The sequence below is a fragment of the Punica granatum genome, chromosome 8 (assembly GCF_007655135.1).
Source record: "Punica granatum isolate Tunisia-2019 chromosome 8, ASM765513v2, whole genome shotgun sequence".
Taxonomy (NCBI): domain Eukaryota; kingdom Viridiplantae; phylum Streptophyta; class Magnoliopsida; order Myrtales; family Lythraceae; genus Punica; species Punica granatum.
Genome location: NC_045134.1, coordinates 23,547,169 through 23,570,817, shown reverse-complemented (window position 1 = coordinate 23,570,817; position 23,649 = coordinate 23,547,169). Strand labels below are relative to the sequence as shown.

General features: G+C 40.1%; 5 protein-coding genes across 7 annotated transcripts; 1 reads left to right on the top strand and 4 right to left on the bottom strand.

Moving 5' to 3' along the window:
• Nucleotides 1–434: 434 nt before the first annotated feature.
• On the bottom strand, nt 435–2,703 carry LOC116189257 (cyclin-dependent kinase inhibitor 3-like). The gene is made up of 3 exons (XM_031518841.1): nt 2,079–2,703; nt 893–1,027; nt 435–788 (listed from the first exon to the last, which is right to left on the bottom strand). The coding sequence occupies exons 1-3, from the start codon at nt 2,570–2,572 to the stop codon at nt 719–721; spliced, it is 699 nt and encodes a 232-aa protein (XP_031374701.1). The 5' UTR covers nt 2,573–2,703; the 3' UTR covers nt 435–718.
• A 2,029-nt stretch (nt 2,704–4,732) lies between these two features.
• LOC116188323 (E3 ubiquitin-protein ligase PRT1) lies at nt 4,733–8,535 on the bottom strand. Of its 2 annotated transcripts, XR_004152238.1 has the most exons (8): nt 8,229–8,535; nt 7,587–7,615; nt 7,313–7,492; nt 6,688–6,969; nt 6,372–6,575; nt 5,966–6,051; nt 5,173–5,624; nt 4,733–5,038 (listed from the first exon to the last, which is right to left on the bottom strand). XR_004152238.1 is itself a non-coding variant. In XM_031517603.1 (7 exons), exons 1-7 carry the CDS (start codon nt 8,321–8,323, stop codon nt 5,262–5,264), a joined length of 1,239 nt encoding a protein of 412 aa, XP_031373463.1. In that variant the 5' UTR covers nt 8,324–8,535; the 3' UTR covers nt 5,044–5,261. The 2 variants fall into 2 exon arrangements, 1 of the variants encoding a protein (XP_031373463.1); XM_031517603.1 differs by lacking the exon at nt 4,733–5,038 and having other exon boundaries at nt 5,044–5,624.
• A 2,624-nt stretch (nt 8,536–11,159) lies between these two features.
• On the top strand, nt 11,160–13,885 carry LOC116188054 (desumoylating isopeptidase 1). 2 transcript variants are annotated; one of them, XM_031517167.1, is made up of 5 exons: nt 11,160–11,316; nt 11,885–11,964; nt 12,055–12,152; nt 12,541–12,857; nt 13,321–13,885. In XM_031517167.1, exons 2-5 carry the CDS (start codon nt 11,956–11,958, stop codon nt 13,737–13,739), a joined length of 843 nt encoding a protein of 280 aa, XP_031373027.1. In that variant the 5' UTR covers nt 11,160–11,316; nt 11,885–11,955; the 3' UTR covers nt 13,740–13,885. The 2 variants fall into 2 exon arrangements, with proteins under 2 accessions (XP_031373027.1, XP_031373028.1); XM_031517168.1 differs by lacking the exon at nt 11,160–11,316 and adding an exon at nt 11,387–11,409.
• Nucleotides 13,886–14,125: 240 nt separating this feature from the next.
• Nucleotides 14,126–16,346, bottom strand: LOC116188053 (thiamine-repressible mitochondrial transport protein THI74). Its single transcript, XM_031517166.1, has 4 exons — nt 16,189–16,346; nt 15,357–16,036; nt 14,821–15,256; nt 14,126–14,739 (listed from the first exon to the last, which is right to left on the bottom strand). The coding sequence occupies exons 2-4, from the start codon at nt 15,912–15,914 to the stop codon at nt 14,426–14,428; spliced, it is 1,308 nt and encodes a 435-aa protein (XP_031373026.1). The 5' UTR covers nt 15,915–16,036; nt 16,189–16,346; the 3' UTR covers nt 14,126–14,425.
• An 895-nt stretch (nt 16,347–17,241) lies between these two features.
• LOC116187379 (probable serine/threonine-protein kinase PBL25) lies at nt 17,242–20,703 on the bottom strand. The gene is made up of 5 exons (XM_031516043.1): nt 20,147–20,703; nt 19,181–19,422; nt 18,885–19,074; nt 18,151–18,542; nt 17,242–17,760 (listed from the first exon to the last, which is right to left on the bottom strand). Exons 1-5 carry the CDS (start codon nt 20,277–20,279, stop codon nt 17,416–17,418), a joined length of 1,302 nt encoding a protein of 433 aa, XP_031371903.1. The 5' UTR covers nt 20,280–20,703; the 3' UTR covers nt 17,242–17,415.
• Between the last annotated feature and the right edge of the window lie 2,946 nt (nt 20,704–23,649).

Sequence of the window (23,649 nt, the reverse complement as noted above, 5' to 3'; positions counted from 1 at the left end):
CGATACGTTCATGCATGAAGGGAAGAAGGGGAAAAAAGAGAACTCCGTCTAGACTCGGGATCAATGCCCATTTTGAATCCGCGATCATGCTTGGTACGACGGAGTAGAAATGCAACGAAGCGAACAACCTCGCAAAACAGTTCGAGTTGTCATGGCAATTAGTGATTATACTTTATTCTGGTCAATCCAGCTTCCGAGTTCATCGGTTTTATTCAGATCAGTCTAGCTTTATTCCGCTCACTTTTATTCCGATGACATCACAATCTGACGATATTTATACTCTCCCTCGCTTTATTCTGATCAAATTAGCTTATGAGGTTTTCAGTTTCATCGGTGATGACACTTCGCTCGTGTTTCTGTCCTCGATAAATTCCTCGACCCGGCTCTTCCTGTTTCGGATTTGCATTGCAATTTACTGAGGGGCAAAAGGAAGGGAACAATTAAAACTAGTGAGGCAATGCTTCTTAATTAGTTAGAAAACATACATTAGTTTATTCATCAGGTCAGTTTGCAAGTTCTGATCGGATCTGTCCTGTTTTGCTACAGACCTAACAGGGCTACTCCTACAGATTGTCGAATTCTGCGGCTCGAAATGGAAATGCTCTTTACACTGATTCACTACCCTACCAATGGATATATACATCCCTGCCCCACCATTCTTCAGATCCAAGAAAGCCGATCGTGCCTTATGCCGATGGAGCCCCACTGCAGGGGCCCCTCATGGACGTATGCGCACCCACTCGTAGCGTCCCGGGAGAGGCATGTCAGTCAAAACATCAAAGTTGTACCTGCAATCATGGCGGTGGGTTACAGGTTGATCTTTAAAACCTGCAACTGCCATAGCTAAATCCAAATTGTGGAACTCTAGAGAAAGATACAACCAAGGGCATACTTTTCGATGAATAGCCTCCGCTGCTCTTGCTCCGCAAAGGCAAAGAACTCCTCCATCTCATCTGCTGTCGGGATGCCTGGAACAACATCATTGCCGCCTTGAACAAGACCTAGCATCGTGGATGAGCTTGCTTGCCTGAACAACGACCGACCCGGTAAGATATAAATCAAATTTAACACAATAAGCTGCTGTGCCTCCATATTTAGAAAGTAATTAAAATTTATAGTTTTTCGATTTTTTTAATAAAAAAAAAGGAAAAGGTTATCACACATGGATTTTTTTCTCGATCTATGTAAAGGTGTGGCCCATGAATACGATGGATCACTGCTCTTTGGTAAGCTTAATGATAAAATGAGCAGAACGAGTTACTGCCCCCCTTGTCAGAAAGTAAAAAAGAAGCAAAAATATGTTTAAACAGTACTACATGCACATACACATATACATATATATATATATATACACACACATTTACATTCACAATATACATATGAAAGGCCTCGTGAAAGCTACATATCATTGCATCAATGCTTCGCAACTATGATTTTTTTTTTGTGGGTGGCTTTTTTTTCTTTTTTCATACACGAAAGTCGAAAAGTTATAAATTTAAGAGAAGGGGCTGGCCATGAAGCATATGCCGAAACCGGAAAGAACCAGTGAGATAAAACAATGAATCGTAAATAGAGTTCAGCTTCGAAGACATAGATAATACAAATGATATTGCTCATAATAATCGACAGATGGACGACATTTGTCTGGCAGGCAAGCCCAAGTAGTTATCAAAACAGATGGAAAACGTTTGTGCTCTCCGAACATTTGTTCAGCTACCTAACCTTCTAAGCTCAAGCAAGGCAAGAACACCTGAGCGGACAGGAATCAGTTGTAGACATCTCGTGACATCATCCAAGAAATGTCCCCCAAAAAAAAAAAGCAAGAAATATTTGCAGAGGAAATACTAGACATCTAGTAGAAGTCCAGAATATATATATATATATATATATGGTCATGCATGATTGTATATACACACATTATATGGTTATTTGAGTACCTTTTCTAATGATATTTTACGAGTGTCAATATTTGCTAAAGTTCACTCTTTTAGTTTTTTTTTTCCCTTTTTTCTTTTCTATTTATTTATTTTTACATTTTCTGGACAGGATTTATTCCGAAATTATAAAAAAAAAAGTACCTTTCGTTCTGTTCATCGGATTCCGAATTGTTCTCTCTTCTGTCTGAATCCTCGGAGCTGCCCCTTGCGATTCTGCCGAAATGCCCTTCGCATCTGCTCTGCATCTCTTCGCAGCTCATCGACACCGAGGCTGCCGAGCCCGAGTCGACGGCGAGTCTCGAGCTCACCAGCGAGCTCCCGTCTCGGGCATCATCGGGACTCGAGCGGCGGAAGTTGGAGCTCGCTCTGGAGCCCTGTCTAGGGCGGGGCAGCTGATTTCGGGGCCTAATTGGGGGTTGCGGGGGCTTGTGGAGCCTGCGGCTTCGGAGCTCGAGGTAGCAGGAGGAGGAGGATGATGAGTTGGGGTCCGGGGCGGTGCCTAGGAGACGGCGAAGGGCTAGGCTCTTGGCTCGGGTGCGGACGCCTCCCATCAAGGCCGATGAGGAGCGCGGGGAGACCACCTCCACGAGCGAGACTTCCGCCGTTATTTTGGACTTTTTCATGCATTTGCCCATTTTTAGGGTTTGGGTTCTCCTTCAAGCTCAATTGCTTGCGCAGAGAGAGAGAGAGAGAGAGAGTTGCAGAGTAGAGTGAATGGGAGAGCGAGAGAGAAGGGGAGAAGGCGGTTGGTTGGTTAGGTTAGTTTAAAGTTCGGGTTTTTATATCAAAGGGGGGAATATGTTGGATAATTTCTTTCTGGACATATTGAAAAATATATTATTATACCAATTGATAAAAAAAAAATTCTCAAAACGAAAGAGTAATAGTTCACTGAAAATTTGAGATACATAATAATATTATAGGAATTTAGTTTATGATATTGAGATATATTAATATTATTGGAATTTAGTGTATGATTTGGTACCCGATTTGAGTCCAATTTATTATTGGATTAATTAGCTTAAAAAAACACGACCTTTGTACTCTGTTTTTTTTAATATAACACGACTTTTAAAAATTAATTCAGAAATGCACTACCCTTATATTTTTTCTAAATATAACACTATTTTTGGAGAGTAGTATATAAATGCACGATAATTATATTTTTTCTAAATATAGCATGACCTTTAAAAACCACAAAAGGCATGACCTTCAGACATTATTTTCTTTTTTAACGTGCTACAAGCGCAGGTAAACTTGAATGTCATGTCTTTCTGTGTTATTTTAAAGGTCATGCTATATTTAAGAAAAAGTATAAATGTAGTATCTTTTTGTGTTATTTTCCAAATGTCGTGCTATATTTAGAAAAAAAATGCAAATGTCGTACCTTTCTGTATTATTTTTTAAAGATCATGCTATATTAAAATAAAAGTGTAAATATCGTATTTTTTAAGTAATTAATCTATTTATTATTTATTATACATTTAGATTTAGTTCCCTTATTGTCGTTGTCATTTAGTTTATAATATAGGCTACTAGTTTATGTCATTTTCTGAGACAGTCAAGAGTAATAAATCGCTCGCTGGTTCAGACCCCTTGGTCACCATGTTTCTCATCTCTACTCTTTTTCTATCGTAGTTTAACTTCTTGACAAAAATGATGATAATAATTCATGGAGTTTGGGATGAGGAGGTTTCGTGGTCGATGCCCATGAATGTACTATATTCGACCAAAAATTGGAGGAAGTAGCCGATGCTAGAGGGTGGCCAATATGGCGATCTACATTTGAGATCATAAAAGGGAGCCGAATGATGATCATCCTCTTCCAGGTTCAAGGCAGCCCTCTTCCGCTGATGGCAGTGGACATTGTTGCCGTTATGAGCAGCCAGTGTTGCCAACATCGGAGATCGGACACGACAGTGATTCTCATTTCGAGATATAAACTTATTTTCAAGAAGTTAATTTTCACCATGCACATTTAATCAGGAATATCACCCGTACACGTTTAGTAGCAGAATTGTGCATGCAGTTTGTACTTTTTCATTGTGGACTATGTTACGAAGCCTTTTGAAAAGGTCTAAATTAGATGGTAATAGGATCGAACAGAGGCTCCCACTTATGGGCAAATTTCATAAATAAATTAGTCAATTAATTTATGGGCAAATGTCATCAATAAATTAGTCAATTAATTTATGAACCAACCACAGGGGAGATGGAAGGACCTTTTTGACCTTTGATTCCGAGACTCTTCTCGAGCTCCTAAAAGGAATCTCCTGAAGCCTCCCGCCCCTCCAGAAAGACTCTCTTATATCTAATTTGATGAAATAAATACTTTTTTATTTATTATTATCAATCGATCCAATAAAAAGATTCCTCCTGTCTGATGCAATTAAGGGTCGTACAAATTGCACAATCCTTTTCCTTTAACCTGTCACGCCAATTTCTTGAAAAATTTCATCACAAACTGCGGGGTACGATATCTTATGGTCTTAAGCCGTTAGATCGATCGAGGGTTTGCTGGCCCAACCGAACATGGAGGCGACGGCGATAGGACTCGGGTATCAATACCATATGGACGGTGACTCGAGTCTGATGAATGTATCGGTGAAGAAACACATTTGAGACCGGACAGAGCACGGTACGGAGCCACAGCTGCAAATGACTGCAAAAAGTGCAAACCCATCTACTTCTCTCGCTTCTTATCTTCCAGTCCTCTTTATAGTTCCTAGTACTAAGACAAGGCAAATCGAATGTAAAATGATCAAATAACATTGAGATTTCCAGTCTTGATCATATAGAGCAACCGCACCGGAGAATTCAAATAAAATCTCACCACTCTTATTACCAACTAGAATTTACAACACGTAAACAATGCATAGTATGCATTGCTCTATGTAAGAAGGCAATCGCATGCTGGATCCCCGTCACAAGACGGATAATTCTGCAAGTTTTCATGTTATACTACATGCCAAGGACATAGCATTGCATTTGCATCTATACAAAGTGTGGCCAGAGTCCGACGAATGAAATTTCTATTTAGCCCCTTGCTCTCTCCAATCAAAGAGATTGGAAAAAAAAAAAAAACTGCCATGTAACTCCCACTGCAAAAGAACCAAAGATCGAAACAAATTCACATTATGTCATAACGCACCCACAAAGCTTCAGAGACTTATTTACATACTGCTATCAAGTTTGAAGATGCCCGATCCTAAAGCGAAGAAATTGATCAACTTACCTTCACTTGGCACAACGTGAACCAAAAAAAAGTCATGTAAAAGCCTTCTGGATGCATCAGCCTCCATCCTGGAAGACAGGTCCACAGTTTCAAATTGCTTCTGTCTCACTTGAGTCTTCATCCGCATCGGCTTCAAATTGAAATGGCAGGGACAGCTCGAGCTCGGAACCTTCTGGAACCTCAGTGGGTGGAATTGGTCCAGGAGATGATGCATTTGGAGCAGTTTCATTTCGAGCATCTGGACTAAAAGACAGAATGCTAGTCCTCAGCCTCCACATGAAATTATGCTCAGGGTTTGGCCTCATCAACTGAAATATGTGCTCGGGCTTGTGTTGTTGGTTGAACCGGCCAGGGAGCTTGGACCGGGAGTTGTAGCAGTCCCCACAGAGATCAAACCCAATCTTCTCTATGCAGTCCAGACATCTGTATCGGTCCCCGATGATTGGGACCATCTGATTGCACAATCTCAATAATATTGTTTTATTATTTCCATGTGTATAACCATTAGAGGCATTTGCATAAGAAAAAGGTTTGAGCAAATCATTGTCATCAATAACTGATCCCTTAAGCATAAACTGATCTATGATACTCCAAAACATGCTCGGCCCGTGTTAGTCATAGAAATACTCATTTCTTTGCCTCATCTTAAAAAGCAGGAGTACTTATAAAAATAATAATAAAATAAAAGGAGTGTTTCTGCATTTGAACAGTAAGCAATCTCGTGCGGGTTCATTTATATGGTTCCATATGCCATCTTTCACCAAAAGAAAGGGAGACAGAGTAGGAAACTTACTCCACAGTAATCACAACCCACTCCAATGTGAACCTTCCCAGACCACAATGATTTCCGATCTTCATCTTTGTGAGTTCCATGCACATCTGAAAGAATAAGACTGTTATTAAAAAGGAAAAAAAGGAAGGGTGCAAAAACCCGTTCAGTGCCATCTCAATCAATATCATGAACAATACTACTATATATATGAGCATGAACACCTTCCAGTTGCAACTGGAAAAACATTGTTCCATTACCATGTATGCCAACACCCTGAATTTTTGGATTTTTCTAGTGAAATCAATTACCATCACTTACCCAAGAATAATTAAAATGACACCATAAAGATGGATAAATGAAGCTACACTGCAAATCATCCTCCAATTCATGTTGAGATAAGGTCTAAGGCCTGCACTGACAAACTTACAGGCTTTTGAGCTTTCACTGTGCAAGGTTTTCTCTCTGAGTTGAGCCGCACATCTCTTCATAGCATATTCTTCAGGGAATTGTTCTTCCAAAAAGTGATTAAGCTCCAAGCAAACATTAGGGAGTTCCCCTGGATGTAGACTTTGGCATACTTGACACTTCAGTTTCTCATCAGCCGGAACAATGAGACAAGACTCGCAATATACTGGAAAAGAGTCCCACAATCAAAATGTGGGCTTATCTCAATATATGTCTTTCGTATACAAAGGAAACGGCTGAGAGACACCGTAGTTTCTCTGAAAAGGAAGCAAAATTACCATGACCACAGTTAAGAACAATGGGACGAAAGAGCAGTTGCTTGCATGACACACAGAGCACATCAGATCTTGAAATCTGCTTGGAATTTTCATTCAACTTAACTTGTGGTGCATTCTCTTCTTGAATAGCCACATCTCTAGAAGAAACAGCTTGCAGGGAAGATCCACATTGAGTACTTGTTGTGCAGGATTGAGAAGAACCATCAACTTTTGCCTCTTCAGTACCATGGCACACAAGAGCATCAAACTGCGGCGAGAAAGTGCGAGTACTCTTTTCTTCCTCTGAAACCAGGAGAAAACAACCAAAAAATTATTAACAAAGCTGACCTTCAGTAGAAATCGAAAAGGCCCTACTGGGAAGATATCATGGATGAAGTGGATTAATAAAGTGGATAAAATTCACTTTCCCATTCTTTATCACCTGGTCCTTCAGCATCAAGTGCCTCTAGTTCATGTCAGTAATAATATAATAACTGCTTATTAAAACACATTGCGAGTACCAGGAAAGTTAAATTACTATTTGACTTGAAAGAAGCATGGACGGACTTAATGCCACAGACTACTCGAATCCAATCAGCTAGAATTTTAAATTACTACAATAGATATAAACTTGATGAAACCTCACCTAATATCTGAATCTCCCTCATCTTATAAGCATCAGGATACATCTTAATCAGCAAACAGTGAAGCATCTTACAGATGCTTGGAAAGTGAATATATGGGTGCCGGCAAATTGGACAATGCGATTCGTGTGCCCAGCTCATTGATTTATGTACGCACCAAAAACAGGAAATGTGACCACAAGCTGCAGCGAAAGAAAATTATACATTTACTGTAAGTTCATATGAGTTCATCAGAATTGTGATGTAGTTCTGAATATCGGAATAGAAATGGCTTACATAGCACAACAGGCTTGTAGAGAAGCTCCCTATAGCAAACAACCAGAAAAAAACGTCATCAGCAGGCTTTACCCCGAACACAAAAGCATATAGGAAAGGGAAAATAAGCATAAGCAGCCGCTAGATATGCAATAACGAACATTACGGGCAAAGAACATGAATCTGACAGATATTGATACGGGTTGGCCCCGAGCAAAAGGGACAGGAATGATGAACACACACCACCGAAAGAATACGAAGTCACCCAGAGCTAGAAAGACATCAAACACAACGCAGTAGAACGGACAAAAACTCCTAATTTAGTACACAGGAGAGAGCAAAATCAGCATAAGAAAACAGTTTTCAAGTGGTAACTTTTCCCTGCCGGCAGCTCATAACAAATCTCGTCCTTCCCGATAGACCTCAACAGTAGGGCGAAGAGAGCCGACAGCATCAGGAGACGCTCAAAAAAGGACATGATTTCGATGAGCTCCAAGAATGTAAACAGCAAATTTCCATCAACGCCGACACACGAATGAAAGATTAGCCACTAGCTGTTAGTGCGGCTGAATCGAACGGAGCTTTACATGGCTTAATTGATTAACTAAACATTTCATTCCATTCAACTCAGATGAATCAAAGGGAAGAAGAGGAATAACGTACAGGCAAACGCAGCAGAGGAAGGAATCGGCAATATCCTCCGACTCGGCGTCCTGCACCTCCACCTCCATCTCCACCGGCTTTTCAGTCTCCTCCATTGAGCCGATTTTCCACCGCCTCCAGCACCGACCGAGCGAGGGTTTCTTGATATACAGAGAGAGAAAGAGAGAGAGAGAGAGAGAGAGGAGAAGCTGATTCGTGGTTTCAGGCTTTGAGCTGGAGACGATGGATGGATGAAGCCCAAAGGAAGGCAGGCGTAGATATATGAATATGAGAGAGAGAGGGGAGAGACGACCGGCTCACGCAATCGATAGGTAAGGGCTGATTTGGTTTCAAATTTATATTAATCTTCCTCGTATCCACTTAATATCTTTTTCCTCGGTATAACAATACAATCTATACATTTTTATCATTTTCTCTAATTAAATAATAAATTTTCAAACATATTTTTTTAATCATTTTTATAATCAAATTTTAATAATAAATTCTTCATCACATATATATATATATATATATATATATAATATATATAATAATAAATCTATTATTACTTATCTATATCACACTATATATACATATATATATATATTAACATATTTATCAACACTCATAATCATTACACAAAATCAAATTTAGTTAGATCATCGTCCAACTCGAAAACCAAATGCAAGCTAAAAGATTTTGCACATCGTATCCCGATATTTTCTTTTAAGTAAACTGTTAAAATGATTGCGGGTCACCAGTTTGGTCCTTAGAAAACATTTCCTAGTGCAATTGTCCTTGAATTTCAAATTTGTTTATTAAAATAGTTACCAATATGGACTAACCAAGTCGAAAAAAGTCACTAAAAAATAAGTATAATAAAAGGATTAACGACACCAAAAATCATGAACTTTAACTTCCTTTTTTAAATTTTAGTACGAACTTTATTTTTTAGCAGAAAAACATGAATTTTGATTTTCTTGTCAAGTTAAGCATCTGCGTCATTTTTCATTAATTTTGCTGATGTGGTGAAAAATGGTGACTGCGTGGCAAATTTAAAGAAAAATAAAAAAGAGAGAAATGCTTTGATCGAAGAAAGGGTGAGGGCTTCGGCTAGCTACCGTAACTCTATTGGGATATTCGGTGACCTCGTGGGGCGTCAACTACTCCAATCGGGGGTGGTGATCGGGATCGAAGCCCTACCCACTGAAATTGGGAAAATCTTTAAAGGTGGTGGTCGGGATCGAGACTCTACGTGCCGAAGTAGGGAGAACCCTCAATTTGAGGATTCTCTCGATTTCACCCATCTACCACTCCCCTAATTAAGTTTGTCGGTGCCTTCTAGAGTAACTAGCGACTACAATTGGGAGGCGGCAACTCACCTTTTTCTCTAATCAATGCTTTTCTCACCTTTTTCCTTTTATTTTTTTTAAATTTATACGTAAGTGGCATGACACCATTTACTGCGTAAATACCGTTTTCCGCAAAGTAAGCAAAATGAATGAAAAATGATACAAATGTCTAACATGACAAAAAAAATCAAAATTATCTTTTTCTGCCAAAAAATAAAGTTCATGTCAAAATTAAAAAATGGGTCAAGTTCATATATTTTTATGTCATTAACCCATAAAAAAAGAATGTAATATTCAACTTTTTAAATTTTTTGTAATTTTCATTAATTATTTAAACTCCCAACAAAAGAGGAAGAGGGGAGATCGATGACCTTGTTCGTCGGAGAGGTTGTTGGCGCAGAGTCCCTTCTTGAGCTCCAGCCTTTCCCCAACCCTCATTTTCTCTCTCTAATGAAAATTTGATGTGATTACTAATATGGATTAATAGCATAAAAAAAATAACAAAAAATAAGTATAATCAAGATTCAAAACGACATAATTTTTTACTTCTAAATTTTTTTAATTTTTTTAATTATTTGAATTTCAATAAAGGAGGGAAGGGGGAGATTAACAGCCTCATCTGTTGAGGAAGTCGTCGGAGGGTAGTCCCCCGTTCGAGACCTCATTGGGCATAGATATTGCCAGCATCGAAGCCTATATCTAAGCTCCCCCTCTCTTTGCATTTGTATTTTTCTTTTTTATTTTCATAAGTGGTAAAATCATATTATTTTTTATTTCATTATTATTTTGATGAATTAAGTAATGACGTCACTTCACATCGGCAGCAACGTCAGATTTTCGTTATTTTAATTTAACTTAGATGAAAGATGAGCGAACTCATTTCGGATGAATAGCTTAGATGAACTTTAAAAAGTTAATCCTCCTAATAAGAACCCCTCAACTACCAAATTCTTCTAAAACCGCAAGCCAAACCGGTCTTTGAATAGCAAAAGGACCGCCATGTGACAATGCGACTAACTGACCTTAAAGAGGAGAGGCCGTGGGGCCTTTTATCTTTCATGACAACTTATTGCACTCTCTCACCTAACACTATAGTTGAATTTGAGACTTTTGTCGAAGAAAGAAAATTCCCTCGGCCACCGAAACTTTGTAGCTCGGTGGTTAGAATTTAGGACAGTTGCCTTGACGTACTGGCTAGAGTCTCCCCGGTGTAACTACAGTTCTCTTAACCTATAAAAAAAAAAAAAGAAAAATACTCTTATCTTAAGGGAAGAGTTCTATATGTAATTAGGAATATTTATAGGGGTGTATATGAATCGGCAGAGTTTATGTAAATTGTCCCATGATCACTGAACACCTCCGTATTTTTATTTATTTACCAAAAAAAAAAAAGGTCATAGTCCTCGACGTTTGAATGAAAATGATAGATTTATAACCCATAAGAAAACAAAACCAAGAAAGGGCCTTAACTAGATTCGCCTGCCATTGACAATATTTATTTATTTATTTATTTTCACCAAAAAAAAAAAGAAAAAAGAAAACTGCTTGGCCGCCCAAAAAACGGGAGAAAAAGAAAAAGAAAAAGAAAAAGAAAAAGAAAAAGAAAAAAAGGTCGAAGGGGAAGTAATTTCTAGAATGTGGTAGACCGCCGCCATAAATTCCGATTCTCCTCTCTAAATCGGGAGAGGATCGAATCTGAGTCCGCGCCTTATTTCTGTTGAAGGGTCGGAGCATCTCCGTCTTCCTCCTCCGCTCAGGTCGGTTCTCTCTCCCTCTCTCTCGGTTTCGGAGGTTTCGAGATTTCTCTGCTTTATTGGCGGAGGAAAATTCAACCTCCGTATGGATCCTCGGTTCGGATTTTGTTCTGCTCTGTTCTTTTCTATTTTGGCTCTGTATTGTTCTCGTTCTGTTGGGTTTTCTCTCTCCCGTCCACCGCCGGATTGTTGTCCGAATCTGTTTTTTCGCGTTAGCAGCTTCTGATTTGGCGCTAACAACGAGACATTGGGAACATTTCTTGATGAGATTTGTTTGTCATTGGTATTAATTAATCAATTCCTCTAGGAATTTCCATAGCTGTTTTGTTATACATTGGGAAATGACGGTAAGATGAAGCTGTTCATGGGAGTTTTCGAACTTTTTGGATTTTTCCATGCGGAGCGTGCTTTGGAAACGGATTTGATTTTAATTTTCTTGTCTGAATTGGGTTTGCAGTCAATCATGGCTTCAGTTGTATAGATTGTTAGCTAATCTATGACTTGTCGTGAATGTTGGTAGACTCAGTTAGCCCCTCTTTGTGACCGAAGTATTGATTTGTCTCTTCATCAGTGATTGTTAGGTTGATTTGGTCACTAAATTCGCTGACACTACTTCAAATTACTCGATAGTAGCCCAGACCGATGGCAGAGGTATGATGATCTTTTGGTTCAAGTTCATGATCCTCTTTGTACTCTGGAATACCTACGAGTTGTGTTCTAATCAAACTATTGTGGTGTCAGGAGGGTCACCGAGTTTCATTGAACATTTACGACTTGAGCCAAGGCCTTGCTCGGCAACTCTCCACAGCTTTCTTGGGGAAAGCAATTGAAGGCATTTGGTGAGTAGTCTAAGAAGAAGAGCTTACTCTTGATTTGTGTCTTATGTGCATTTCATTTGTGACCGAGTATCGGTGCTTGTACTCCTTGAGTCGGCAAGCTGGTGCATGTTCGCATTCACGTAGTGTGTGCTGGACTTACTACATGTTTCACTGCTTGTTATCTCTAGGCTTTAGTGCCTCATTTTTCTTGATTGGAGATTTTTCAAGAATTCCTTATGGTTGAGCTGTTACAGAACAGTAGCTAATTATGTTCTTGGAATAGATTCGCTTTGTTTAAGCTTTTCTTGGTGTGTTACGAGTTCATCTGTGTCGTTGAAATGGAATCTTTGTCCCTTTCTTTCCCCTGAATTCTAATCTGATCCTCTCTTTTGTCCTCCCTGAAATTTAGGCACACAGGGGTCGTGGTTTATGGGAACGAGTACTACTTTGGGGGAGGAATCCAACACGCCCCCGTTGGGACGACTCCTTATGGGACACCGCTCCGCATTGTAGATCTCGGTGTCACTCATATCCCACAGGATGTCTTTGAGACGTACTTGGAGGAAATCAGCCCTCGGTACACGGCTGAGACCTACAGCCTTCTCACGCACAACTGCAACAACTTCAGCAATGAGGTGGCGCAGTTCCTGGTTGGGGCATCCATTCCTGACTACATCCTACAGCTCCCTATTGAAGTTATGAGCAGCCCAATGGGTGCTTTGATTTGTAAGTATAATTTTCTTCCTCTAATGATGTTTTTGCTCATTTCTGTTGTGTCAATGATTTACAACACAGCTGACATGGATGCATAAAGATATGCAGTATTATTTTTCACTTTATTTTTCTGGTAGAGGAAGTAGGCATATTATTTTCATTTTATGGCTGTGCTTGTGGGTGGTCTATGATCTGGAACATGAAAGAAACAGGAATTGATGGGTTAGAGATTGGACGAAACATTCATGCTCAATCATGAGCATGGGGAAACTCATTGAAAAAGCTTTTCATGGTATTGGAAACGGAAAAGATTGGGTATTGGATCGCTAGGCTTGTGTTGCTTGTATTCTCATTAATTAGGTGGAATTGGAGAAGGGAAAATCAGCCTTGTGGATATAGCTGATTTATATTGCCAGACACTCTACGAAGACGTTTTCGGCGTTGCCTGATGTACCCATCTGTCTGCTTGCAACAGTGCCTATGATTCAGAACCTGGAGACAACACTCAGAGCAGGGGCAGTTCCTCAGGTACCGCAATTCAAGCCTCCTTCCATGACCTCGCCTTCCTTGAATCCCTCAGCTGGTCCGGCTAGTTCGGAAAAGAAGGCAGCAGTGCCCCAGCCGCCTGAGGCCGACAAAGAGAGAGAAGATAAGAAACCCGAGTCCAAGGAGGCAAAGGCATCATCAAATGGATCGGCCAGCTCTGCAGCTCAGGATGGAAGTGCAGTCCCAGGAGATCCTCTCGGAAGCGCTCGGAACAAGGTGCAGGAGGAGATCACGGCTGAGTTTGTGGCTCTCATGGCCAGTGGGACTCTGAGAGCTAGTGAGGCCGCAGCCTTAGCAACAAAGAAAGTGATGCAGAGATATGGGCACATGAACGTTGCCCAGAGTTGAAACTCTTTGTTTCATTTTTTCGTTGCCTGATATATAAAGTGAGCTATCATTGTATTGTCTCCTCCACAAATTGTGGGGTTGAGAAGTGTACTAAAATTGGATTCCTCTCCTTCTGTCATCTATGAGACCATTTGCTCTTTCATTAATCTTGGGATCACTTATAGTTACTGTTTAAACCATCAGCCAGATGGGAATGAACGAATCGATGGCCAATCTCATTTATAGCCCATTTGTGGCTCTGACGACTGGCTTGAAGATGTTTCTTTCCGATGTTCATTCTCTTCTCGAGATGTTAGAACTCAATTGGAAAGTCATTCACGTTTCAATGTTTGGAGTGTTGTTTGTGATTGTAGACGGAAAACGGGAAAGCTCCAACAAAAGAGGCCGGAAAAAACTCAATATTTGAACGGAGCAATTTTTCAATTACTTTACAACAAATTGCACCACCTCGCCCAGCAAAGCTGCAGCAACATTTCCAGTTATATTTCATTTTTCTAATTTATCGTAATACATCATTTACTTCGACGAATTTCATCGGGTGAGCCCAAAGAGGCTTCAACTTAAAGAATCAAGGATAAGAGAACCATCTTCAGATGGGAAAGGGAAGCTCAGCTCTTCATCAAAAGCCCGAGTCGAAACTTGGGTTTTGATGCACTTCCTAAATAGCTCCAGACAATTAAGTGATGCTAGGAAATTGCACCTCTGCTGTGCCCATCCGGAGCAGCATGGTCCTCTGTTGAGGCCAGGTTCTCGTCTTCTAATTCAATGCTGAGCTCTTTTGTTCTGCTAAATGCATCGGAAGGTATGTTGATGCCAGCAAAGCCAATCATCACAGCAACAGCGCCGAGATAATCCAATAGGTGGGGGGCATTGCCTATCAGTGTATCTACAAGAGCAGCCAGAGGGACCTGAATTGTGAGACCTGCAGTTGCTACGGTCGTGGTTGTAAGCAGGACAGCCTTAGCCCACAAGTAATCGCTCAACACATTATCCAATAAACCTGAGTAGACAGAGAAGCACAACATTAGTGATCCTGCTCGAACAGAGTAGAGGAACCAAGTTGTATGTCTAAAATATGCACCTTTCCCGACAATTAGACCGAGTTGCTTCCATGTCAGGTTAGTAAAGGGCTCCAGTTTGGAAAAGTTGAGCACAAGGGCCACGGGAAGGAAGATCAATAGATTAAAAAGCCCAAGGAATCCAAGGAACTGCGCCATACTAGCTTGCCCGCTTTTTTCGTCATCATCAGGCAACTTCTTGCGGATTAGCGTGATGTAAACAGCATACAACGCAGCTGAGACAAGTGCCAAGGCATCCCCAAGAAGAGGATTGGAGGCAACAGCTCCCAAACTCGTGTCACTAGATGCCGAGCTCGAGTCACCCAAGCTGACAATTATTGTGCCTCCCATGCAGAGGAGGACGCTGATTAGCTTCACCCACGTGAACTTCTCCCCCAAGACTGCTAGAGAGACGAGGAAGGTGAAGAGGCTTGATGCGCTGCTTAGTATGGTATTCGACTGCACCAGACAAGTATTAGAATAAATATGATTAAACGAATGAGTCAAAACATAGGCATAATCTACAAGTAAATGCAGATTCGAACTGAAATATGCTCACCGTGACTGTAGTGTACTTGAGAGAGAGATTAAAAGTGAGCTGAGCTAAGAACCAAAACGGGCATATCAGTAGGCTGACTCTCATCACTCTAGTGCGTGTCCACCGCCCTTTTTCATCGACCTGATTATCAACAAGCTCACTCACCATTACCGGATCAGATAAAGCCTCTCCAAACTCAGAACCCGAACCAGAGGCTTTCACATGGTGACTGATCTCCCCTTCCTCCAAACCCGAAGACGGACTCGGATCACCGCCTTTCAATCTCGGGTCACTCTCCTTGAGCAAAACAGTCTGCTCCGACTCCCTAACTTCCTGTAAAGCAAAAGTCTTGCTGGTTCTCCAAAACAACAGACTCCCATACCTATCCTCTATAAAACGCCCGATTTCAACCACAGGAATGTACACGATAAACAACGAGTTGCATATGTACGTGATCAGAAAGGGCGAAACCCCGGCATCGACTACGGATTGGACCACAAAGCTAGCTGCAATCCATATTGAAGCGACTGCAACTATGTATATCAAACCAACAACCCATTTCCAGACTTTACTCCTCATTCCTCCAAGCAATTGCAACTGTAAACTTCACAATTGTCTCCAATCAAACGCTCATCATCTACGGAACCGACCCACAATGAGATAAATTCCTCGATGCTTCATAATTAACGGAAAGATGCTACCTGAAAAGGGGAAAAACGATTCAGTCAAACATATCGACGAGATCGCTCAAACGTCCAAGATCCCGAAGAAAAGCGACCGGGAAACAATGGGAGAGGGAGAGGGACCCAATCATGGCAATGTCGGGAGATTGAGCAGGAAACCGAACGACTACCTGGAGAAGTTACGACGGGCAGTTCCTCGGATGGAATCGCGAAAGGAGAAAGAAACCCTCATCCAGAGACGCGCTTCCGTACCAAATTGGTTTCTGTTCTCTGCAGGAGGATGAAGACGATGGGGGTAAGGAACAAAGACCGCACGTGCCCCATTTGGTTGATGTAGGCCCCACTCCCCGACGATGTCATATCATAGTAAGGCCAAAACTATTATCTACCGAACAAATATACGTGACTATTATTCATCCACTTGAATACGTAATACCTAATAAAAACATCTAAAAGATGAAAATTTTATCCTATGATGGACTTACAGATTCCGATTTATAATAGTGTGTTTAGTTTTGGTATTAAGTAGAGTTGAGTTTTGATTTTAATTGAGTTGTAATGATTATTTTGTTGAATTATGATAAAAAGTGTGAAAAAATAATGAATAATTAAGAGAAAGTGATGATTGTGTTATTGAATTGAAGCTAAGTGAAGTTAAGTGAAGTATAGTTAAAATTAAAGTTAAAATTTATTTATGAAACCAAGCAAACTAAACATTTTGATTGGTTGTTACTTCTCCCCATAAGCATTTGCGAAGTAGTTTGCTTATCTCGGAAGTGTTTTATATATTTGTACCTGGTTGGTCGTGCATCGGGAATAGCTGTTCGATGATGAGTTTCATATATATACATGGAGATACGGAAAACTAAAACAGTTGTTTCGATGTTTTCGAATCATATGACTTATGAGTTTCGTAAAAGGAAACTGAAATGGATTAGCGTTAATTAGTCATAAGCTCCAAGTCAAGAAAGAGCTATTACAAGTCGATTGCCGGACGGAGATCGTGTTAAGTAATACCGAACTTGAAGGCAGTACTCTTTGTGCGCGAATGTCCTGAATTTCTTTGCCAGCATTCAATACCATATCAACTCATCATATAACAGCTGCTGTCAAATTATTCAGCAATTTCTTGCATTTGAACAGGGTTAGGTGTGTTGGACGTGTGGAACGTATCTCAAAGAGGGATCATCCACAAATCCGAGACGATTGCTGGAACACAGTCGTTATGAGTAACAATACGAATAATGTAAGTAAAGGAATCAATCTCACAGCATAAATCTTCCCGATCCCGTCGAGTTTCAGATATGCAGAAAAGAATATGAAACGTCTGAGTGCTAACATCATGGTATATGTTTCTCTTAACAGCCTTCGTATGATGAGGAACTTAGCTCCTATTATCACAAGTTATTGTATCTTGAGTTTGCGCCCCACTCCATGGCCTCTGCCACCTCCCTCTCACGGTCATCACCGCTCTCGTTGCGATCATGGCTATCCGTTCCTGCATTCTGACTAGACAGTGGAGGGTCTGCAGAAACAGTCGGGTTGGCTGTCCCAGGTCCCAGCCAGAGGAAGCTGAGAGCGGTCACGACATCACTCATTAATGGCCGGGCCGAGGGCTCCTCATTCAGGCACATTGCGGCCACTGCAACGGCTTGATTTAAGCCTCTCCTCGGGTAATCGTTGTTGAGGAGTGGATCTGCAAGCTCTGTATATCTATGTGGATCCTTGACTATTGGTAGAGCCTACAACAGGGGAAAAACAAAGCGAGTATGAGATTCTGTTAAGCAGAAGATGAATCGTTTTCGATGATTCAGACACAAAGTAGAAAGCAGTGGACCACCAGAACATTATAACATGACTTCGGTTCAATGCACTAGATCAATCAACTCGTACGTGGACCTTGGAAAAAGCATAAGTTTCAACATGAATTCTTAACTGTGATTGGTTATATTCATTATATGATAATGATTTCGTACCATTTAATAATTTGCTACTAAGAAGGCTATAATTGTGTGCTAATTCTTCTATTGTACGAACTAGTGCATCGGTCCAAATCAAGTAAGCACTAGAATGAGAGGTTTTTCATGTCTCTGCCAACCAAACGAAAAACAAAATGAATACGAGAAACTTACCCATGTGACAAGGTTTTGCTCTTCTGTAGGCCTTGTGGTGTCAATTGCTCTCCTCCCAGTGATCAACTCCAGCACAACAACCCCGAAGCTGTACACGTCGGACTTGACAGTAAGCTGCCCGGTCCGCTGGTACTCCGGAGCGCAGTACCCGTAGGTCCCCATGACCCTAGAGGAAACATGGGTCTTGTCCCCTATCGGCCCGAGCTTGGCGAGCCCAAAGTCTGATAACTTCGCGTTGAAGTTCGAATCCAGCAAGATGTTGGACGACTTGAGGTCTCTGTAAATGACTGGCGGGTTAGCCTTGTCGTGGAGATACTCGAGGCCCTTGGCAGCTCCCAGGGCTATCTTCATCCTCGTAAACCAGTCCAACGGCTTCTGATGCGGCGCAAGATCTACCATGAAAACAAAAAGCAAAGACTTAGGAAAACGTGAGGATCGATGCTGCAAATTGACAAGTTGGAATCCGGTAGGATCCGTGCCAAACACATCGAAAATGTAACGGGCATGCGAAATAACTACTTTATCCTCTAAATGAGTCGAATCGAATCAATGCTGAGTATGTGTTCCTGCCATGTTGGTCAAGACTTCTTAACAGTAAATTCGCCTCAACAGCAGAGGTCCCAGCTATTATATTGAGTTAGCAATGCCAGCTTAGCTTCTCACAATTGAATCACTCGAATTGTTTTATTTGCATTGCAGAAGTGAAGTTTAAGGTGAAAAAAATGAAGTTATACCGAGAAGGTGGTCTTCCAAGGATCCGAGGGGCATGTACTCATACACCAGAAGTCTCTGATCTCCATCAGCGCAATATCCGATTAAGTTCACAAGATTTTCGTGGTGTAACAGGCTCAACATCAGTACTTCAACAAGAAACTCTCTGTTTCCTTGCAAACCGTTCCGGTCGAGTTGCTTTATTGCTGCATCCTGAATAAAATGTTACCAAGTAGAATACCTATTACTCTCAAGTATAATCGCATAAACGTCAGTTAGTAAAATTAGTCATGTGGATATTGTAGTTTCTTGGTGTTACCTGCCCCTGCTTTTCGAGCCGTCCTTTGTAAACCCTACCAAACCCACCTTCTCCGATGAGGCATTCTTGCCTGAAGTTCTTCGTAGCCGTTGCGAGCTCCCTGAATGTGAAGGTTTGGGAAGCAATGTTGTTGTTGCCATTCTCTTTTGGGCCATTGTTTTCTCTGCTGCAATTGTTATTGTTGTTGTTATTATATGTTGTTGGAGTTGCTTCACTTGCTGTCCTTGCTTTATAGTAAATTTCTGCAATATAACAAAAAAAGAAAAAAAAAACTGAGGGATCAGAAATACAACTCAAACTTCAAATAAAATTTCCAATGAGACTATCTATGTTCCATACAATAATTATTATTGTTCGCAACATAAGTTCATTTTCTATAAGGCCAGCCAACGATTGACAAGGAGAATGGCACCGACTTTCTCTGAGTGCAGGCCAACCATAATCCTCAATCATATCAATGTTTTCGTTCCTCTTACTTAAGTAGCTACCAAGAAAAAAAGAGGGGAAAAAAGAAAAACGTAAAAATTAAGACCGGAGGGCTGGCTAGAAAGAAACTACTAAAAAAGTACAGGGACCAATGTCAATAGAATTAGTAGTTGAAGCTTGAATTGCATGTTGAGGATAAGTTCGGGCTGAAAATTGAGACTCGTGGAAGTAAAGGGGGTGAATTGGATGTTCAAGTGCGAGGGCACAATTGGGCCTTTTTCGTAATTAAATAAATAAAAAAGACCATTTAATTGGTCCAACCACAAAGTGCCTGAGACAAATTTTGCATCCAGTGTCAGCTTAGCGGACCATCGAGTGCTTCTATCGGATTTTGAACTCTTATGTTGCAGGTGCATTCTTCCCGCATGGAGTAGCAGTTTGCCGATTTCGCAATATCTCGTGGTTAAAATTTTTGTTGTTTTGGGAGGGTTCTCTCGAAGATATAATAAAAGTTGGAGGAGTAAGGATGAGAATACATACCAGGCCGTGCCGGAGGTTGCGTTGCAGGCTGGCGGTGCGGCGGAGGAGCCGATGGCAGCTGCTCTTTTCTTGTGCTGCTGCTCCGCCGCCGCGCTTTCTTCTCGTGGGACGAAAAACAAGAAAAGCAACTCATTTCTAAATAAAATAAAAATCAATAAATTCCCCCACCCAGAAGATTTGTTTCCCCCAACTTTGAAATCAAAAAAGGTAAAATTAATTTATACTGAAATCACTTTGCTAGAAACTCATCTGCCTGATCAATTTGCTTATGTACAATTATTTACAAGAAATGTAAGAAGAGTCACGAGGAAACCAGCATTCCGGGTATTAAAATTGCTCTCGCGGTTCTTTTTAATTCAACATGCGGATTAAATCGAACTCTGAAGGAGAAGACAGAGGAAGAACGACGAACGAAAAAAATGATGGGTTCTTCAATGCAGAACCTTTCCTTGGACAATCTGATGTAAAAATGGTGAGATTTCGTGCCAAATTCCAAGAGGAAAATGGCAAAGAAATTGGAAGGAAAAGGGGATGATTGGGGGTTGAAGAAGCAGAGGAAGGACGAGGTTTCAGGCTGGGCCATTAAAGCCGTAATAAGAACATCCACTGAAGTTGTTACCGCGAAAATGACATGACAGGAAGGGAAAGGAAAACGGCTTTTTTTAACAGAAATTTGAAAAAAAAAAAAAGACCTCCCAAAAATAGTAATTCCATAATGAAATTTAGGAAAAACCGAAAAACCAGAAACATAAATGAGTCAGTTATCCATTAGAATCACCGGAAAGGATGGCCGATAGGAAAAGGGTTGTGTGTAATGGATAATTATGGATTTTATCTTGGCTAAAGAACTTCGAGTTACTTTCCATTTGGATTCAAAGACAATTGATTTTAACTTTAATTTTAACTTTAACTCAATACACTATACAATAAAAATACATATTTTCCAATTCAAAAATTTTAACTTTAACTTTAACTCAACACACTACACAACAAAAATACACGTTTCCCAAGTCAAATTTATAATCACATCTCATTTGTCCTTTTCCACAATCAAAATCAAAATCAAAATCAAAGTAACTTTAACTCTGAATCCAAACGGCCCCTTACAACTTGGACTTGCAATTTAATTATTACCAGCTATCACCAAATTATAACAAGACTAGAGTTAATATTTTTTTTTCTTAGCATTTCAAAAAATATAAATACTTTTTTAAAAATAAATATATCTAACATATTGTCAAGATACTTCAATTTTGAAATTATATTAGATATTGCCATATTGGGATCGCACTTTAAATTTTTTTCCGTAAATTTTTGATCCTCAAATTTGTTATTTCTTTATTTCGTCCTCCTTCTTGTTTCTCAATCACGTCCTTAATTAATCTTATGTGAACTGTCCAATTAATTTCATTCCACTACTATTATTTTCGTTAGCAATATGTGAAATGCGTTCGATATCATTAGAGTATATATCACTTTAACATATAAAAAATCATTTTCAAGAATGATTAAATAAACGAAACAATAGAATCGTTTATGCTTTAAGAAGAATATATCAGATGGTTTGTTTTACATCTTACTTGACATCTTAATTACTTGTCACAACCATCTAATACTTTTCCCGCTTCCAGACTTTGCACAATCGTCCGTCACGAGCATCAAGCTTGATAGTTGAACAATGTGGCTACCATTGTCAGTCACGAGCATCGTGTGGTCAAAGTTTGTTCGAAGGCCAGAGCCCAGAAAAGATGAAGAGCAGGACTTACGATACAATGGCTATGTTGTTCCTGTTAATTAAGCAAGATTTGATCCGGCATGGTTATCTTGATGCGACCTTCTGCGGTAATTTCACTGCAACATACATACGATTGATCCAAGAGCATGAGTTACTACAATAGTTTGCGTTAAACACTTATCCGAAAAGAAGAAAATTGATGATATGAGATGCTTCCGCTCCCAACAGCCATAGACAAAAATAGATACCTTCGACCAATAAAACATTCGGGGACATAAGACTGGAAGTGAAGTTTAGAATGCATTTCGAAGAAAATATACCTTCTTTGATGTTCCTTCTCCACGCATTACACACTGCAGCCGCTCTATCCAGTCTACCTAACTAACGAAAGTTTGTGAATAGAAACTAATATCTCCTCGTCCGCTTACGGCGCCTTCCGTCCCAGTCTTCTTCCGAGCCTGATGATGCTGCCTCCTGCTGCTTCTCCGAGTACTTCTCAGGTTTTCAGTGATGCCACCAAGACCAATGGAGGTGAAGAAGCTGATGGAGAATCTCATGTTTTCGGGGCTGTCCTTTGGGAAGATAGACTCGAATGAGCTCTGCATAGTTATATCCCGACAACTGAATAGTTATCTTCTGTTCACCATGTTGTGTCTTCGAGCTCGGATTATGCAACCCTCATATGGGGGAAGCCGCCTGTGGAAAATGTTCACAAAATTATTGAAGATGAGGCAAACGCCGAGGGATCAAGTTGAACAGACGACAATTGAGGTAATCTGAGAGCTTGTTTTATAACCTAAATTAAGACTGACTGGAGAGTGTCACGTCGTAATATGTCAAATAATTATCGATATGGTTATTTGGTACTTATAACAAACTATTAAATAATGAAAAACTTGGTTTTAATACAATAAAGTATTATTTTGTAAGAAAATTATTATTTTGAATATAATTGTTAAATACTGGACTACCTTGTAAAATAGTAAGGGTCTATTATCTTATTAAAGAGTCTAGGCTTTATATGGGACTCCATTTCAACTCCAAATAATTATATTTATTTAGTATTGTAATGATTGTATTGTTGAATTATGAAAACAATTAGGAAAACGTAATGAATAATTGAGAGAAAGTAATGATTGTGTTGTTGAATTGTGAAAAAAATAATGAATAGTTGAGAGAATTTAGTATTAAAAATTGAATTGAATGGTATTTAAAATTTAAAAAAATTGAAGAAAAAGGAAAAAGAGTAATAATTATGTTGTTGAATTGAAGATAAATGGAGTAGAGTTAAAAAAATTATTTGCCAAACAAGGCCTTATTCTTTATTTTTTAACTTTTAAATAGTAACGCTCTTTTCTGGTTTAGTGTTCGAATGATTCTATAAAATTTTTGTCTGCCCAATATTGTATAGGGGACGAGGAGAGTGGCAGCCCGATCGAGGAAGTGAGGTTGACGGTGCCCACAACCGATGACCCGAACTAGCCCGCCCTGTCCTTCAAGACATGGGTCCTCGAGATCGTCTTTTGCAGCCTCCTGGCATTTGTGAACCACATCTTTGGCTACCACCAGAACTCGCTCTACCTCTCAGTCGCGGTCAATAGTGCAGTTCTCCCCCTGGCCACGAAAATCTTTGCAGTCCCATTTCCAGGCTGGTCCTTCACACTGAGTCCGGGCCTGTTCACCCTCAAGGATCATGTCCTAATCACCATCTTTGCTAACTTAGTGCTTTCTACCACGAGGAGTTGAATCTCATTCCAACCTTCCTTCT

Bases quoted from the DNA above. Each gene is read 5' to 3' on its own strand.
- LOC116188053 (XM_031517166.1), bottom strand. From the start codon at position 15,914: ATGAGGAGTAAAGTCTGGAAATGGGTTGTTGGTTTGATATACATAGTT. The intron at 15,257-15,356 runs GTGAGCATATTT...TGTCTGGTGCAG, and splicing joins TCAAGTACACTACAGTCACG to TCGAATACCATACTAAGCAG. The intron at 14,740-14,820 runs GTGCATATTTTA...CTGTCTACTCAG, and splicing joins CGGTCTAATTGTCGGGAAAG to GTTTATTGGATAATGTGTTG.
- LOC116187379 (XM_031516043.1), bottom strand. From the start codon at position 20,279: ATGAGTTGCTTTTCTTGTTTTTCGTCCCACGAGAAGAAAGCGCGGCGG. The intron at 19,075-19,180 runs GTAACACCAAGA...CATTTTATTCAG, and splicing joins GGCTCGAAAAGCAGGGGCAG to GATGCAGCAATAAAGCAACT. The intron at 17,761-18,150 runs GTAAGTTTCTCG...CCCCTGTTGTAG, and splicing joins AGCAAAACCTTGTCACATGG to GCTCTACCAATAGTCAAGGA.
- LOC116188054 (XM_031517167.1), top strand. The intron at 12,153-12,540 runs GTGAGTAGTCTA...CCTGAAATTTAG, and splicing joins AAAGCAATTGAAGGCATTTG to GCACACAGGGGTCGTGGTTT. The intron at 12,858-13,320 runs GTAAGTATAATT...TGCTTGCAACAG, and splicing joins CCCAATGGGTGCTTTGATTT to TGCCTATGATTCAGAACCTG.
- LOC116189257 (XM_031518841.1), bottom strand. From the start codon at position 2,572: ATGGGCAAATGCATGAAAAAGTCCAAAATAACGGCGGAAGTCTCGCTC. The intron at 1,028-2,078 runs GTACTTTTTTTT...GTCGTTGTTCAG, and splicing joins TCCGATGAACAGAACGAAAG to GCAAGCAAGCTCATCCACGA. The intron at 789-892 runs GTATGCCCTTGG...CCATGATTGCAG, and splicing joins CGGAGGCTATTCATCGAAAA to GTACAACTTTGATGTTTTGA.
- LOC116188323 (XM_031517603.1), bottom strand. From the start codon at position 8,323: ATGGAGGAGACTGAAAAGCCGGTGGAGATGGAGGTGGAGGTGCAGGAC. The intron at 7,616-8,228 runs GTACGTTATTCC...TGTTTGCTATAG, and splicing joins TTCCTCTGCTGCGTTTGCCT to GGAGCTTCTCTACAAGCCTG. The intron at 6,576-6,687 runs GTAATTTTGCTT...ACTCTTTTCCAG, and splicing joins TGTTCTTAACTGTGGTCATG to TATATTGCGAGTCTTGTCTC.